The sequence below is a fragment of the Monodon monoceros genome, unplaced genomic scaffold (genome assembly GCF_005190385.1).
Source record: "Monodon monoceros isolate NGI ecotype Baffin Bay Population unplaced genomic scaffold, NGI_Narwhal_1 Super_Scaffold_18, whole genome shotgun sequence".
NCBI lineage: Eukaryota > Metazoa > Chordata > Mammalia > Artiodactyla > Monodontidae > Monodon > Monodon monoceros.
Window position 1 is genome coordinate 23,167,569 of NW_021703774.1, and position 18,414 is coordinate 23,185,982.

Genomic DNA, 18,414 nt, shown 5'->3' on the forward strand with positions numbered 1-18,414 from the left:
ACCCCTGTCCATCCTCGAATGAAGAAGAGGTTAAGGGAGGAAAGTGAACAGACCAGGCTGGTACACGGCAAGGTTGCTCACCGAAACTAGAAAGAGATCTCTCAAGGTGTCCGCCTCCCAGCCCCAACTCAACCATGTCTCTTTCTCTCACCTTTCCCTGTCATTTCCTGTCACTACCTGCCCTGCATGCAGGCTTTCACGCTGGTCACTAACTCCACAGGAGTCAGCTCAGCACTGCTGTCTCAGAGATGTTTGTCCTGTGAGTCTGGTTGTTTTCAGTTCCTGCCTCATGCGGGCTGAGAAGTTTAAATGAGATGATGCTTATCGCTGCCAGCTCAGGCCTAAGTGATTGAGCCTGGGGAAGACCAGGACAGTCACCAACCTGAAAATTCACGGCCTCCCTCTCATGTCATGACTGCTCCGCCGTCCTCTTGTTCGTGTCTTGTCCACTCTGTAATGCTTGGCTGCTCCAGCATCTCCCACTATTATATCCCATTTTACAGCTGAGGAAACTGAGGCACAGGGAAATGAAGTAACTTGCCCAAGGTTGCGCGGCTAGTAATTGGCAGAGCTGGGATTCAGCCGAGGCTGTCTGATTCTAGAATTGATGATCTTAACCACTACGGTATTTTGCCTCTGCTTTAAAAAAAAAAAAAAAAAGGCTAAAAAGAAGTTCCCTTGTCCCTGCTTCATCCTCAAGTCAACCTTCCATCACTGACTTTCCTGCTGGGCTGGCTGACCCTTCCCACTGTAGTCTGGGGACAACTCGTGACTTTCCTGAGTCGACTCCCTTGAAGGGTATTCAGAGTCTACAAACTGCCAAACTCGATGGTTTTGCTCGGTTCTCATCCTTCCCACAGAGGGGCCATCTTCTTTACATCACTCAGCATTGTGTAAAATAGCTTGTTTTGGACTCTGGGAAAATGCCCACAGGCTTTCTGGAATATTCTTGCTGCTCTCCCATCCCAAGAGCACCCCGCTGTCTTTGGCAGGACGTTTTCTCTGGGGGACCATATTCTAGGAAGCCCTGCCTGCTCCAGCCCACAGAGACCTCCCGCTGACCAGCGAGGTACAAAGAAATTGCGGTCCCCAGTTCCCCTGTGGAAAGCTGCTGTTTTTCCTGTTTCCATGACATCAGAGTCATTACAGGCTAAACTCCTTCCTCTTCTTCCTCCTCCTCCTTCTTCTTCTTTAGCATCTTGGGATATATTTACTCAGAACAGAGTGGTTTCTTTCTATCCTTGTCTCTTGCTTGAGTTTTTCCTTTTATTTGTCAGTTTGGAAGTAATGAAATAGTTTATTAGCGTCCTCAACTGATTATCAATTAGTTTCTGTTTTTCTTAAAACTATCATTACAGACTCACAGACTCAAATATATTTGACCTGTTTCAATCTCTTGAAGTTACTGTCCTCACTGATACATACTGTTGTCTCTCTTGCCAGGGAGAGCCTCTTCAGCCTGGCTCCTGAGTCCCTTGGCCCTGGCCCTAGCTGTCTTTTTTTTTTTTTGCTTCTCACTGCCGTGGCCTCTCCCGCCACGGAGCACAGGCTCCGGACGCGCAGGCCCAGCGGCCATGGCTCCCGGGCCCAGCCGCTCCGCGGCATGCGGGATCCTCCCGGACCGGGGCACGAACCCGCGTCCCCTGCATTGGCAGGCGGACTCCCAAACACTGTGCCACCAGGGAAGCCCCCTAGCTGTCTTTGATTGCTTCCTCGCTGTCTGGTGTGACAAGTTGCTCTCAGCCCGCATCATTTTCAGGGGCCTCTTCTGTCAGTGTTGGTGGGAGACGTCTAATTGAGTTTTCAAAAGAGTTCCTTACAGCATCCTTTTCCCCATGGCAGGGAGAAAGGATAGAAAGGTGGGAGGTAAATCTCTTTTGTGTTTGAGGCCTCAGGAGACTCAAGCTGAATTCCTTTGGGTTGGAGGAGGGGCCAGGGCTGGTGCTGGGAGGGGCTGATCCAGAAGCAGGTGAAGAAGATTCCCCAAGGAAGGTGAGGGGCTGCGTTTGGGGGTTTCTGAGGGTGGCAGGGAGCAAGCCCTGCTTCTCTTGGAGCCTGGGAGCTGTCAGACCTCTGCAGGGGTGGCCCATGGATGCAGGAGGCCGTTTACAGTGAGCTGTGGACTTAGGCTCCTCCACGGGGATCCCTGTTCCCAGCCTTAGCTGGACAGAAACAAAGCTGCCCGTGGACCATGCCAGCCTGGCAATGGGCATCTCAGATACGATTCCGTGATGGAAGGCTAGAATCCTTTCCTGGTTTCTGCAAGTTCTGCTCTCTAATGTTGCGCAGCTCTCGGGAGGGGGAGGCTGAGTGGCACCACCCGGGAAAGGGGCTCAGAGACTCATTTAATTTAGTTTAGGAGAAGTCATGAGGGCAGTCATCTGTGACCAGGTCTCCAGTTTTGAGACACACTGTTTGACTTAGACACTTTGTTTCCTAGTCCTAAGTCTCTGGGGGAACAGGAAGTCATCCTTTCTCCAGATGTGGAGAAAAGGAAGAGGAGAACCACTTCTTAAAAACCCTTCCTCAGGGCCGGCAATTACAATTTCCCTCTGCGCCACATCATCCCAAGAACTCCAGTCTCACCCTTCCTCCCTTTCCAGGCCCTCCCACCACGCCTTCCCCCATCACACACGATGATTGACTTCCAGCCACTTGGAACCACTTGCAGCGTGTGGAACACGCCATGTGCTCTCTTACCTCTGGACCTTGGCACATGCAGTTGTATCTGTTAGGACCCGGCATGCTGCAACAACAACACAACTGATAAGTAGTTTGAATATGGTGTTTATTTCTCTTGTGTGTGAAAGTAGCTAGGTGGGAGGCTCTCCAGGGCTGGCCCAGCTGCTTCATAGTTGTCAGGGACCCAGGGTCCTTTTGACTTTCTGCTCTACCATTCTTAGCAGTTGGTTTTTATCCTCAAATTTGCTTCATGGCACAAAATGGCTGCTGGAATTCCAGCCATCAGGTACAGATTCTAGACAGGTCCTAGGTGAGACAGAATTCCTTCCAAAGAATCTATATAAACTTCCATTTATATCTCATTATTCATTATTAGAAACAAGGGAGTGTTTTAGCTGGGTGCGTTGCACACCGGGCTAAGAAGATATTCTAATCATAAGGAAGTGATGGATAGATACTGGGTAGGAACTAGTAATCTCTGCCATTCAACATCCGTTCCCTTTGTTCAGCTGTTCTATTGACCCTTTGTTCTCAGCTTAGATACAGCTTCTTTAGGAGTCAGCCTTCTTCTAGGTGCTTCTCTAACCCCAAACTTACCCATTATCACACCACATTGCACCTGCTGGTTCATCTGTCAGTCTTTCCCCTTGAACGGTGAGCTCCGGGAAGGCAGGGATTGTAGGTGCTCAAATGACGCTTATGGAGTGAATGCGTGGAGTCTGGGGCAGCGTTCATTCTAGAACATTTCACATTAATTCTCCCTATTCAGGATGTTGTTATAATCCCCAACGGATCTTGCTGTTTTTCCACTTGTAAGTCATTACCACACGTGTACCCAAATTACTTTTTTTTTTTTTTGGAAAGAAAAGGCATCTCTTCCCAAACCACTGGGGATGACACATGATTTGCGCCTTCACAGCTTTGGAAAGCAACTGGCATATCCAAACCAGCCTCCAAGTCTGTCTGGATGGCAGTTTGGAGGGTAATAAAATAAAAAGTAATTTATAAGTGGCAAAAAATTTGAACCAAAGCATAATTCCATTTTGTGCAGAAAGCCAAGCTGTTCTGCATGATTTGTCATCCAGCCAGGGCTCTCCGACTCGCTCCAGCCAAAGGCTCCTACCTACCCCCCATCTCCTACTGGCTCCTTCTAATTTAATTCCAAGTGGCAGGGCTCCCAGTATCCCCAGTGAAGATGTTTGTTATCTCACAGCTGAGCCAGCTGGTCTATGCTCTTTGTAAATGTCTGACCTGGGATGAAAAGTCTTGGCTATACTAATCCCAGAAACTTGCTCCCAGGAAAATCCTATCAGTGGTTTTCGGTTATCTGTCACCGCATAACAACCACTGCAAGATGTAGTGGCTTAAAATAACCATTTATTATTTCTCACGATTCTGTGGGTTGGCTGAGCTCCCCTGGGCAGTGCCGTTCCATGTGAATCTTTTAGGTCACTCATGTGGGGGCACGCGGCTGGGCGCCCACCTGTGGCTGGTACATCTAAAATGGCCTGCCGTCCTCCAGAGCTTCTCTTCACACGCCTTGTAGCATTTGATAGCCTAACTTGTGCTCCTTCAGCGTGGTAGCTGTCTCCTAAGAGGGGACTCTGTAAGAGGGCAAGCCCCAATTTGCAAGTGTTAATCCAGCCTCATGTGGCTAATATCTCAATTGGTCAAAGCAAGTCACATGGCCAATCCCAGAGTCAATGAGACAGGAGGATAGACAGATATATCTCCACGGATACTGGGAGGCGTGGTTCCTTGGGCCACCAATGTACCAGTCTACATAAGAGGCCTCTGAGGAGAGTGGCAAAGGGAAGGAGCAGACTGGCCTGGAGTGAGCCGTGTTCCTCTTAGTATAGGTTACATAACTTATTGTTTGAGCTCCAGAAGCAGGGCCAGTGGGGGAATGTTACAGGGAGACAGATTAGAGTTTTAATAGGGAGACACCTACTTTGTGAGATAGTGAGTTCCCCGTCATGGACGGTGTCCAAAGAGAGCCTGGTGGGGATGTATAGGGAATGCTTCCCTGCCTTAGGAGATGGATTAAGTAACCATAAGCTTCCTTTCAACTCTGAGTCTATTTAAAGCTCTCCTAGGCAGGCCAGGAAGAACATTTGTCTCACAGGTGGCAAGTTCACGTCAGGGCATTTGAGAGGTGGGTCGGGGGACAGGGCTCGTAGTCTTCCAGGTGGAAAATATCTTAGTGGCTGTATATTTAGGGACTCAGTATGGATTGGGAACATTCTTTTTGCTCTCATTGATTGACAGCTGTGCTGGGGATGAGAGGGTGGGACTTCCTGTCCTGGCCAGCCCTGAGGGAGACAAACAGGAAGTCCTGACTGGGCCGTGGGCAGGAAGGTCTAAACATTCCAAGAAGCACTTCAGCTGAAGTCGGGAAGGGGGCAGGCAGGGGTCTGCTGGGTAGAGGCCACTCACCTCCCTCCACTCAGTCAGAGCTGCTCCACTTTTGTGTCCTTGCAGACTGAGTTTTCTTGTATGATTTTTGTGCGAAGGAAGGGTTCTAAGAAAATAAAAGTTAAGAAGTCACTCAGAGAGATTTTATCCATAAGAAACATGAAGTCAGCTCAAGGGCTGTGCTGCAGGTGGAGACACGGGATGGGGGATGTTGCACACAGGGTCAGAGATGGGAAGCAGGCCCATAGGCCTTTGCCATGGAGGGAGGGAGGGAAGCAGCTGAGGTGCACAGGGTCCAGCATCGGCTCCAGGACCAGCGCTGAGGCTACAGTCTCGGCTCGCTTGCCTACTTACCCAAGGGTGGCCCCGTGTCTAACTAAAGGTGGTGTGAGGTCTCAGGTGACAGAGTCAGGGCCAGGGATGCTCAGATGACCACTCCCTGGGAGCACAGAAAGAGAGGGAGGGCACTGGTGTTGGACCAGATCTGACTGGAGAACCTGGAGCTCCCCCTGAACTCCCAGCAGCCCCCTCCCTGGATGAGCCTGGGAGCCAGGGCCCTTTTGCTACAGAGCACTTGGCTTTCTCTCAGGGTGAGGGGTCTTGGCGGTGTGACTCAAGGGTGCCACTCTCCTCATAGCAGCTTCAGGCAAGGGTTCTTCGGGGAGCAGGACCCACAGACATGGCCCCTCTCCACCTCAGGACAAAAATAGAGTGGGGCCAGCAAGGTGATCAGGGTTGTATTTTGGCCCAAGCAGGTGCTTCCCGGAGACAGAAGCAGGCTAACGCGTTACAGTTGGAGGCTGTCTTCAGCTCCAGGACGTTTCCCTCCATAATATTAGTTTTCTGTCACCGTCACAGATCACACATGTTTAGCAACATGAAGCAACACACTTCATTCTATCACAGTGTTTGTGGCTCAGGAGTCTAGGCGTGGCCTAACCAGGTTCTCTGCTCTGGGGCTCACTGGGCTGCAACCCAGGTGTCGGCTGGCCTCCTTCTCCTGAGGAGGCTCGACTGGGGAAGAACCCACTTCCAAGTTCATTCGAGTTATTGGCAAGGTTTATTTCCTTGCACTGATATGACTGACGCTTCTGGCTTTTTGCTGTCTTTGGGCCGGAAGCTGCCTTCAGGTACTAAGCTGTCAGCTCCCGCCTTGTGGGCTTCCTCAGTATGGCTGCTGACTTCACCCAGGCTGCAAGGAGAGCTGCTTACCGCAAGGGGGACCCAGTCCCATTTTAAGTGGTTTCACCTGATTAAGTCAGGCCCACCCAGAACAATTTCCTTTTAAATTAACTCAAAATCAACTGATTTGGGACCTTAGTTCCATCTGCAAAATCCCTTCACCTTTACGATATGCCATTGGCTAGAATAAGTCACAGTTCCCAGCCAAGCTCAAAGGGTGTGAACAGCAGGGGATAGGAATCATGGAGGCCACCCTGGGGTATGTCCCACACACCTCCTTTTAGAAACCCCAGGCTCCAGTGCCCTAATCCATGTGACCTTGCTTGCTGAGACCCATACTCTCCCCACCCTCACTCCCCCACCAACCTCATGCCCAACTCCAGACCGGCTCTTCTCAGCTGGTAATCAGAGACTCAGCCTTCCATCTTACCCCAACGCAAATTTTCTCTCTGTTGTCCAACAAGGCCGAAATGATCAGATCAAAGAAGTAAGTCTCCCAAAGAGGACTCAATGCATTTTTTTTGTCTGGGGCCTCTGCCTTATCCCAAATAAGTGACCAGAGATGGACGTTTTAGGGATTCGGGACTCATTTGTGGTAAAGATGGTTTATTGAGATGCTGGGAAGGTCACTCTTAATTACTCTGCTTAGATAATCACGTAGTTTGCTACTTTATAGGGTCATCTCTTATAGGGTTCTAGGGTCAAGCCTCCCTCCTCTCACCACCCCAGAGGACAACTGGCCCAGTAAATCACCTGGACTTTGTGTGCTTGTGTCTGGCAAATGGGATGACTAGAGCTACCTGGTACCAAGGGAATTGTCTCGGTCTCCTCTAGGAAGTGTCAGTAATGGTAATGGTAATGGAGCACTTGCCACGTGCCAGGCGTCGTGCTCAGCACTCTCTATGCAGCCCTCAGGGCAACGTTATGAGGTGGGCTCTATTATTGGCCCCGTTTACAAGTGTGGGAACAGAGTCTCTGAGAGTCTGTCCCTTGCCCCAGCTTGCACAGTTGGTGAGTGACAGAAGTAGGATGGCACCCCCTGGAATGTCTGACTCCAGAGCCCATGCAACGGCCTCTCGAGAGCCTGAGTGTATACCCTTGTGTCCTGGGTACTGAGCACGCATGTGCACACCTCCCAGGGCGCGGCCCCCCTGGGGCTCTCTGAGGCTCCCCTGGGACCCTGGGTGAGTGGGGGTGGGGACAGGGTGCAGGCCTGAGAGGCCTCCTTCAGCCCCTCTGAAGCCCCTCTGACATCTGCGCTGGGTGGTTACCAGAGAGACAAACCAACCTACGCCCAGGGACTAAGGGCCGACAGAACCCAGTGTGTGGTGGCTGCCAGAACGACAGAGCTTCGTGTCCGCATGCGTCATCACAGGAAGCAGGAGACCGGCACCTGTGCAAAAGCAGCCTGGGACCCAGGGCGGGCCCCCGGAAGGCGGAAGGAGGGGCCAGGAAGCAGAAGCCAGCCAGCCAGGCTGCTGGTGGGTGGCCGCAGGGCTAAGCCTCCCAGTTTAGGGCCAGAGGGAGTTCAGCTGACGGGCTAGGAACCAGGTCAGTAAGAAGACACTGGGTCTCAGCTCTGACCCACCTTCAGTGATTTGAGGGTGTCCAGGGCTGACAGCGCCTGCCTGCTAGGTTGGATGGGCTTTGTGGTTGCCTTTCTTTGTTTTGTTTTCTAGTCTGTTACTCTCTTAGTTAAATGCCAGGGTTGTGAGTGTAATGGCACACGATCCACCCTTGTGCCCTGGTTCAGATTACCTTTAAGGTGAAAGGCAAGCTCCCTCTGTCTCTGTCTCGCCTTTCCTCTCCCATACCCTCCTCTCTCTCTCCTTCTCTCTCATCTTCGCTATTTCTCTTTTGATTCCTCCTGGTTTCTCTCATCCTCTAGCGAGTCATCAGTTCTAGGACTCCCACTGTTTCCGAAAAGACATCAGCGAATTGGGGGATGTCTGGGACAGCCGGATAATAAAAATTGCATGTGGAGATATATGAATTGATTGGCACCTGAATGAGTAGGCGAACTCAATTCACATTGATCGAACACGCGGGATGTGCCAGCCGCTGTGCTCAGGCCGGTGTGGGAGGGTGTTGCAGGGAAGAGGAGTTGCCGGTGTGGGCGTGAAGGCTACAGAATCCCAAGCCGGACGGTAAGGAATCTCCATAGGAGGGCGGGAAGAAAGGTCAGCATCCCGGCCTGGATGGAGCACACTTGCTTCAACCCCACTTGGGTTCCTGGAGAGAAAGGAGAGGCAGGTTGATTTTCAGTTTCCAAGGCATCTTCCCCAGCTGTCCTTCTTAGCACCCCTGCCCCCATCTTTGGTCCCCACAGTTTTCAGGGCATCTTCACCCTCTGGCCTTAGCACCCCTCTCCATCTTTGGTCCCCACCAAAAGCTCACTGCTGCCGGCCGTCCCCTTCTGTTTCTGTCAGAAACAGCCAAAATCAAGTGCAGGGTTTCCAGACTACTTAGGGGACTGACACTTCTCAGAAAGTCCCACTCCCTCCCACTTCTGTACCCCAGTGGAGGGAGAGAAACCCCAGGAAACCAAAGGAGAAAGAAATTACCCAAGACTCAGAGGAGGAGGGGTATCTGTGAACAGGAGGATGAGCGCTCTGGAAGATTCTTGCCTATCTTGGAGATCCCCTTTTTCTGTGACCTTCAGGATCTTGACCTCCAGCCTGAGGTCAGAGGTCTGGTCTGGCCCCCATATCCTCAGCATTGGGGACAGGTGGGGAGGGGCACAGCAGCGAGCCAGGTCATCTGTGGTCAGGCCCTGGCCGGACAGGCCACAGGAGAGAAGACATAAGGTGTTTGAGGTCACCCCATTTTTTCTGTCAGTCATTTTGATTCATTGCTCAGCTCCTCAGCTGTAATTACAGGGAAATGCAAACCTAATCCCTACCAGGTTTTCTCAGGAGAGTTGATTTATAGGTTGATTACAACTTGATAAATTTATTAGAAGCTGAGTGGAAGCAGTGAGTAATCGGCTGAGTGAGGCCATGCTGTTACATTGGGAGACAGAAAAGAAGAATAAAAGCCAAAAAACCGGGGGAGGAAGGGAGAGGGTTAGGATGTAAGGAGAGAGACAGGCAGTGGAGAGAATCCAAGGAGAAGGAGAGATGGGCCTGGGCCGGGGAGAGAGGAAGAAACAGGTGGAATTTAGTGAACGGGGGAGAAAGCTCTCGGGACCTATCTAGTCCAGCTCATCACTGAACTTTTCTGAGTCACACTGTCTTCATCTGTCAAATAGGCACAATTACTACCGCCCTCACTAGGTGTCTGTGATGGTAAAATGAGACTGTGTATGTGAAATTGGGGAGCATGGGGCCTGCTGCATAGAAGGGGGTGCAGTGGGGAGTGGGGTAACAGGAAGAGGGAGGAAATAGGAAATTAGGAAGATAGAGAACAGAGAGAAAGGTTACAAGAAAGAAAACTTGGCAGAACTGGATTCCAGGACTACCCACATAACTGCCATGGAAGAGATTGCTACATGCCCCCAACATCCATGCTCCCTTTCTCCCATAGGAATAAACTTTTTTTAAAAAATTAATTAATTATTTATTTTTGGCTGCATTGGGTCTTCGTTGCTGCACGCGGGCTTTCTCTAGTTGTGGTGAGCGGGGGCTACTCTTCATTGTGGTGCACGGGCTTCTCATTGGGTGAATTCTCTTGTTGTGGAGCACAGGCTCTAGGCATGCAGGCTTCAGTAGTTGCAGCACATGGGCTCAGTAGTTGTGGCTCGTGGGCTCTAGAGTGCAGGCTCAGTAGTTGTGGCGCACGGGCTTAGTTGCTCCACTGCATGGGGGATCTTCCCGGACCAGGGATCGAACCCATGTCCCCTGCATTGGCAGGCAGCTTCTTAACCACTGCACCGCCAGGGAAATCCAGGAATAAAGTTTTAATTTTTCACCAGAATAAAGTTTCGCAGCTTCCCTTGTAGTTAGGTGAGGCCATGAGACAAAATGGGGCCAATGGATGAAGTGGAAGGGATTGATGCAGGCCTAGGTGGTGCCTTTAAAAGGAGCTGCGATGCTTCCTCTTTCCCTCTTCCCTCGGCCGGGGCACCGTTCTCAATCATGTGGACCAGGAAACACTCTCGCAGTGGCAGAGTGTCAAGATGGAAGGAACCTGGGTCCCTGACTCTGTGGACACCACATGAGCATAACTGGTCTTGATGACTTTGGGGAATTGAGGTACTTTACTGACATGGAATTTTATAAAAGGGAAATAAACTAATACCTTGGTTAAGCCACTCGGTGTTGCATCTTTTTAACATGCAGCTCAATCCTATTCTAATTCAGTGCTGTCCAATCAAATTTTCTGCGATGAGGAAAATGTTCTCTAATTGCACCATCCAATATGGTAGCCACAGGTGGACATTGAGCACTTGAAATGTGGCTGGTGCAGGTGAACCGAAGTTTAAGTTTTGCTGAATTTTTTTGTTTGTTTTTGGTTTTTTTTCTGCGGTACGCGGGCCTCTCACTGTTGTGGCCTCTCCCGTTACGGAGCACAGGCTCCGGACGTGCAGGCTCAGCGGCCATGGCTCACGGGCCCAGCCGCTCCGTGGCATGTGGGATCCTCCCGGACCGGGGCACGAACCCATGTCCCCTGCATCGGCAGGCGGACTCTCAACCACTGTGCCCCCACCAGGGAAGCCCCTGCCTGCTTTTAGATCAGAAAGGGCTTTGCTAGCTCTCCTGGTCTCCCTCTTAACAGCATTCCATATTTTTCTTAGTAATTGCAGCCTGACCAACTTTAGAAAACTGTAAAACTGTTTGCACAAGAAGTAGGACTTGGTCAGATAAAGCTCTGGCTGAGTGTCTGCTGAGGACTCTTAAAGAGATGGCAGTCTCCCCCCGAGGCCTTGCTCGTCACCTTAACGTGTTTTTCTCAGGTCATCAAGACTCTAAATTCAGTGTGATAATAATTCTTCCCTTGATCCTTAAATACTGTGCAGGGCAAGGAGCAATATTGTTTAACAGTAACTCTGGGTCTCAGGTCCTTCTTCCCCTGGGGTGGAGATGCTTTGTCCAAGCTCACCTTCCCACTTGGGGGATAGGTAACTTCTGCTAAGCTTCACCCTTCCCTGTGAGGGGTGACTTCCTATGAGCAATAGGTTTCCAAATTCTGTAAACAGTTAGTGTCCAAATCTAGACAGCCTGGTCTGATTATGGCCAAGGTTTCTACCATGCTTACCTATTGAATATAAAAAAGAATACCCACAAAGGGGAGTGTCCCTCCGCTAGAACAGGGACCCACACTGAGTCCAGTAGAGCACTCTGGCTCCGGCACGGGAAGATGGGAGAGTGGGGGGCCCAGGCCTCCACTTCTCTGTTTGATCTTGGCCTTATAAACATTCCTTTTCTCTCATTTTGTTCCTCTGCAAACCTCATACCATTATGGCTTTGGGGGAGGCGTAGGGAGGGCAAATGTCACTTTAGGAAGGAAGATGAGAAGTTCCATCCACAGAGGAAGCAGGGAAGTGATCCACCTGATCCCAAGACCTGAAATAATACTACTGTTCTAATTTATGATCTAAACCCACATCCCTGGTCTTTTAGTGTGAGAAGGTTGGGCATGAAAATTCCTATTCAACAAATGGATAAATGGAGACACAGAGAGGTGACTTGCTCTGACTGAGATCACACAGTTGGGTAGGAGTGCAGATGTGAAGAGAAGCCAGGTTGGGCTCTGTCTTTAAGACCACAATTCACACGAGTGTGTTGTGTCTGGGAAAGGCAACCACAAGATGTGTCAGTGGAAGTCAGCATGTGGATGGAAGTCGGAACACATGACTCGTGTAGATCAAGATCAGTGACTTAGTAGGCCCATCACCAAGAAGCCCACTAACAGTTTTTGCAGTAGACTGTGGTCACTATGCTATGTCTGTCTAGCATACATCCCCAGACACCTGTTCTGGTTACAGTAGCACCTCTTTTTTTGGGGGTGCTTCTACCCACTCCTTGAGGTTTGATGGGGGCTGTCAATCACAGAATCCCACTCATGACAAGCCTGGTCAAACTTAACATAGTATTCTGGCAAAAGTGATTGATACAAAATGTGGACCAGTCAGAACCCCTTCTCTGTGGGAAAGAAAGAAGTCTCTTTCTGCTTGATTTGATTGGGAAGATGTGAACCTAGTGTTCAGAGGCCATCTCCCTCACCACATGGGGAGAACCAGTGTACAGAACGAAGCCACTACACAGAGAGGGAAGCAGAGCTGAGAGATGGAGAGAGAGAGAGAGAGAGAGAGGAAAAAAGAGAGAGAGAGAGAGAGAGAGAGAGAGAGAGGAATTGATTAGATGACTCATTGTTATAATTTGAGCCCTTCTCTGGACTTCCCAGCCACGTGAGCCCATTGTATCAGTTGGGATTCAATCAGAGAAGTAGAGCCAGCAGAATCACAGATGATTGACAGATAGATAAGGATACAGATATGGATTTATTACAAGGGATTGGCTTGCACCGCTGTGGGGGTTGGCTAAGCAAATCTGAGGTCCAGGCAGATAGGGAGAGAAGATCACAAGCAAGTGGGAAGCCCCCGGTAAGATTTGAAACTTGACGTTCACAGGTTTGGGTCACAAAGGAAGATCTAGAAGGAAGGGAAAGCAACAGCTGACCTAACAGTCTCTTGGAGTTGCTCCCTCAGAGAAGGCCTAAGCCTGCTTTTAAAAGCACTTCTAACTGATTAAGTCAGGCCCAGCCAGGACACTCATAGATTAACTTAAGGTTGACTGATTAGGGACTCCAATCACGTATGCAGAATTGCTTCGCCACAGCACCTAGATGAGTATTTGATTAAATGCCTCAGAGAAGGTGCACGTATGGTATGAAGTGGCCACCGCCTCCATCTGTCCTTCAGCTCTTGAGAGCCATCATCACCTGTAGCCCACGCTAAAGGGAAACAGATTAGAAAGGGAATTCTGGGAACTGAAATTCAGCTTTGCCTCGTTCATACATCAAAAAGCCATCACGTCCATAAATTCCCTTTTTCCCCTCTAAGCTAAATTGGAGTCGGGTTTTTCTATCACTTGGGGTGAAAAGGCTCCTGACTCAGTTGCCATTTATTGAGTATCTTGCACATATTTTTCTCCCTTAAACCCGACACATACACAAATGAGATAAGTATTATTTACAGTTTTGGAAACTGAGGCTCAGAGAAGTTAAGAAATTGTTTAAATACAGGGAACTCCAAATAAAGTCTGTCTTTCTACTACCAAGGCTGCGATGTAGTCTTTTCTAAAAGGAGCCATCCTGGTTGATATATGAATTCCGTGTACAATTTGGAAGCTGACTTAAGCAAAAAAAAAAATTTTCAGCTAAAAAGAGGTTCAAAGCTGAGGTACTTTCTTCAGCTGATGACAGAACAAAGCCAAACAACAGATTTTATCTTCATGACCCAATGCATGGCCTAGATGTATTTGGCTGAGGTAATCAACTGTTTGCTCTGTTTCCTCTGCTGTATTTGTGTCTGATTTGGCGAGGGGAGATTATTTTTTAAGGTTTCAACTTTTTTGGAGACCTCTTACTACCTGAAGTAGCTTAGATCTTAAACTCACCTTCAAACATGTCATGGTCACCATGTCAAATAGATATAAACCCCTTGCAAGAGGGATTAAGAAAAAAGAGAAAGCACAAATGACCAATATCAGGACTGAAAGAGGAGACATCATTACAGATTTCACAGACATTAAAAAGATAATAAAAGGATATTATGAATAATTTTTTGCTAACACATTCAACAATTTAGGTGAAATGGGACAAATTCCTTGAAAATGGACACAGTAGTTGAGATTTTTGAGCTGGGATTCCAGTGAGCTGAACCTCCTAACAGCCAAATCTAATAGGCACTTTCGGGGTCTTGACCTTTCTATGGCATTTGACACGGCTGACCGCTCCTCATTAAAAATCTTCCTCTTTGGCTCCCATGAAACACTCTTAGTGTTTCTCCTTTAAAACCTCCTTCTCCCTCCTCTCTTTCTGCTTGGTTTCAGTAGCCTCTGGTGAGTTTCCTGGAAACTCTAGTCTTCTTATTCCACATTTGCGTTACTCCACAGGGCTTTAAGTATTATTTGTATGCTGAGGGCTCCAAAGTCTGCAGCCCAAATAGCTTTACTGAGACTCACACTGACTGACAGTCAAGACAGCTGCTTATATAATCAACAAGTGCCCACAACCCCTTGGCTGTCCTCAGTCCCTCAAACTGAACTTTCCGCTTTGTCTGCTAATAATATCACTATTATTTGTTCATTGGGGAACTATCCCTTCCCTATTCCCCATCCATGGAGGTCAGGAAGAGTCCTTCCTCTCATGAGCCCTAATTTTACACTGTCAACTGAGGAACAAAAACAAACAAACAAACAAAAACCCCCACAAAAAATGCACAACCTAAAAGTTGTTGGTTATGTTTTATTAGGGGACCTTACTGATGACTATAGCCTGGGAAATAGCCTCTCAGATAGCTCTGAAGGACTCTTTTAAAGAGGTAAGGGAGGAGCTGGGATGTATAGGAATTTTCGTTGAAAAACAAACAAACATGGAGTCCAGCATCAAAAGATTACTGCTACTCACAAGAAACAGACATCTCAAGTTAATAATTTTAGTGCTTTTCTATGTCTGGGAAGATGCAAGAGTCTGGGTTCATTGAAATTATACCTTTGATACGCATCTTAACGGGCCAGTATCCCGTTTCCCTCCATCCTGAACTCCCCTCAGGGCGCACCGTCAGGGTGGCTACAGTAACGGATGACTTGATGGAGGGCAACATTCGTTGTTTACTGATATAACGGAAACTTTTTTTTTTTTTTTTTTTTTGTCTACAACCCCCTCGAATCCATCCTCCACACTGTTGACTGAGTGGTCCTTCCCCCAAACGGTATCTCATTAGGGTAGTTTTAAAACCAGGGCTCAAATGCTTTGACATTACTCCATTGAGAGGTATGGTGTCCTCCATTTGAATCTAAGCAGGTTTGCGACTGCTTCAACCAACAGAGCCCACAGAACTGACACTGTGTGACTTCTGAGGTTAGGGCAGAAGGTCCACACAGCTTCCACTGGTCCTGCAATGCCCCCTCTGGGGAAGTTTCTCCCAGAACGCAGCCACCACATTGTGAAAAGTCCACGTCACGTGGAACGGCCATTTGTAGATGCTCTACGGAACGGTCCCAGCTGAGCCAGCTGTCAAGTTATCCCAGTCAAGGTATCAGAGTTGAGAATCCTTTAGGAAGTGGACCCTCTAGCCACAGCTGCCACCATTGGAGTCCTCTCAGCTCCAGACATAATAAAGCAAAGAAGACCTGTCTGAGCTGTACTCTGTCCAGTTTCCTGATCCACAGAATTTGTGATCATAACAAAATAGCTGTGTCTGTGGGTAGTTTGTTACATAGTAATAGTGACTAGAATATTCAAGTCATGCCACATGCCTGCTTAAAATGTTGCAGTGATTCCATATAATCCAAATTCCTTTGCCAGTCCTTACCTGCCCACCCCACCAGAGCCATCTTTAGCCCCTGCCCATACCAGCCTTAGTTCTGCCACACTTGAATTCCTGAAATGTTCCTACTTTTCTAGGTTTCCATGCCTTCATATATGCTGTTGCTCTGCCTAGATGTCTTTCTGACATCCATTCTAGATATTAAGCAAATCATCTAGAAAACTGGAGGATGTAAATCCATTTCCTTCCCTGAAACCGTTTTAGTGGCCCTAAAACCATTCAGGTGCTTTGCAAAAGAATGTTCAAAGAATGTTTACTTAACCTCTCTGTGCTCCAATTTTCCCATTGGTAAAATGGGGTAATAAATAATACTTCACAGAGTGTGGTAAGGATTAACTGAGTTAAAATATGTAAAGTGCTTAGTGCCCGGCAGACTGCTTGGATAAATAAATGTTTGTTTAAAATAAAATAAATCTCCTGCAAGTAGTTAACTGTAGTCTTTGCTCAAATCTCATCTACTATCACCTTCTTTGGGAAACCTCCTGACGCCTCTCCTCTGTAGCTGTTTTCACAGATGGTTCCATGTTTTCCCAGCACCTTCAGCTTACCCAGCTACAGCATTCATCGCCGTCTGTAATTCTGTCCCTTGTAGTTGTTAGTATCTATCAGTTACTCTATTAGACTCTTGAAGTCAGGGGCTGGGTTTTACTCCTTTCCCTCTCCCCAGAATCCAAGTCATATTAGGTCTTCAATAAGCAAGTATTAAACTGAATATTGCTTTGATTTTACAGTCACAGTAACTCAAGCCCATAAGAGGTTAAATGAGTTCTTTTAAGTCATACAGGTAATTAGCGGCCGAATAGAGACGAACATTTCGGTCCTGTTCACTTCTGACTGCCAGGCCTAACTAGTTACTGTGTGTGTCCGCACCAGTATCACCACTACCCCCTGCTGACCATCTGCTTTTAAAATTATTTTATTCAGATACCCATAAAATAATACCCATGGTTCTTTTTAGCATCCTTCCTCGGAGTCCCTGGGTTGTTTGGGGATTATTCAATCACCATTTTTCCTGGAGAAAGAGGGTTACTGAAAAGGAAGGGGATTTATGCAGACAATTTGCTGAACATCTGGATAATTCTGATGCCTTGAATCCCTCCCTAACATAAGAGGCAGTTGCTTTCGTTCACTTTTTCCAGGTGTGGAGGTGAAGGTGGCGTTATTCAGGAAATCTGATTAAATATGGGGCCTCCTGGTGCCGGCTTGGACACGGCCCGGCCACATCCTTCTGCTTCTACCAATTGCTGCATTATCAACACCAGATGGCGCTGTGTCTTCTCTGGCTTTTTAAACACCAGGTCCAGCTCACAAAAGCCCCAGGTTTCTCCCAGAACTGTTCAGGGGATGGTCCCCAACACCACCACCCCCGCCCCAACCCCAGTTCCGAGCAACAGGCTCATTTCTTTTAGCTTTTCGCATCTGTGTGTGTGTGCGTGTGTGTGTGTATGTAAGGAAGGGTCCCATTTAAACTAGTCTCATGGACCTGTTTGAAAAGCTGCGTCTCCTGCTTTCAGCTCGATTATCGATCCTAAAATCGCTTTTTCTCTGACTCAAGTCCATTTAAATCAGAACGAATTTAAAGCGTATTAGATACCAGGCGTGGCGCGTTCCTTGCCTCCATCTCCCTAGCGTTAAATGCATCCTCCGGAGTAAAGGACTCAACCTCGAAGCCTTTCCCCGCCGTACCAGCCGAGCGCACACGCCCAATTCGCGGTGTCCTTGGCTGAGGTTCCCTCCTGGTTCACCTGTCTGGGGAGCGAGACGTGTGTCCATTCCTCCCAATGCCTGGACACCAGCTCCCTCTGCGTTCCTCTTCTACTTTCTTCCCTCCTCCCTGATTTGTAAGTGGTATTTTGGGGGGTGGGGGCAGCGGAGCGGAGGGCGGGGAAGGGGCCCCGCGGGGAGGGGCGTCGGAGCGCTGTCACCGAGTGTCACGCCGCCCTCCCCGCCCCTCCGCCGGGGCTGTGGGAGCGCAGCGGAGCGCGCGGCAGAGGGCCGGGCGCTTGGGGACGCGGGAGTGCGGGGTTCTGGGCTAGCCGCGCGGCACACCGAGCACGCCGGACGCCTGAGCTCGGCGCGGAGCCCGGAGCCCGGAGCCCGGAGCCGGCCGCCACCCGCCTCCTGTGCACTGGGCGGCAGTCCCGGCCGCGGCAGCCCGGCTCCCGGGGAGCGCGCCCCGCCATGGAGCCTTCGCACAAAGACGCCGAGACGGCGGCAGCGGCGGCGGCGGTGGCTGCGGTGGCGGCGGCGGACCGGGGGACGTCCTCGTCCAGCGGGGTGGTGGTGCAGGTCCGCGAGAAGAAGGGCCCCCTGCGCGCCGCCATCCCCTACATGCCCTTCCCCGTGGCCGTCATCTGTCTCTTCCTCAACACTTTCGTGCCTGGACTGGGTAAGACGCGGCGGCCGCGACCCCTGCGTCCCGGGCACCGGCGCGGGAGGGCGGCAGGGGAGGCGCCGGGGAGGGACCCTCGGACGGCAACCACGGGCGGCATGTGCTGCGCCGGCGCTCCCAGCGCCCTCTGGCAGGTGGCAGAAGCGCCTGGAATGGGCGCCCGGAGGGAGGCGCGGCGAAGGGCTCCTGACACACCTTTCACCTTCTCCGACCTGGGAGCCAGGTGATACGGGCCCAAAGAGCCAGAAAC

The 18,414-nt window shown here is 49.7% G+C and overlaps 1 protein-coding gene across 2 annotated transcripts in view; it reads left to right on the forward strand.

Moving 5' to 3' along the window:
* The first annotated feature begins 17,691 nt into the window (after positions 1 to 17,691).
* Positions 17,692 to 18,414, forward strand: part of STUM (stum, mechanosensory transduction mediator homolog) — a 60,141-nt gene continuing 59,418 nt past the window's right edge. For both annotated transcript variants that reach the window (XM_029226880.1, XM_029226881.1), the window contains exon 1: positions 17,692 to 18,161. In XM_029226880.1, coding sequence (XP_029082713.1) covers positions 17,954 to 18,161 — 208 coding nt within the window. In that variant the 5' untranslated portion in view covers positions 17,692 to 17,953. The remainder of the gene's footprint in view (positions 18,162 to 18,414) is intronic.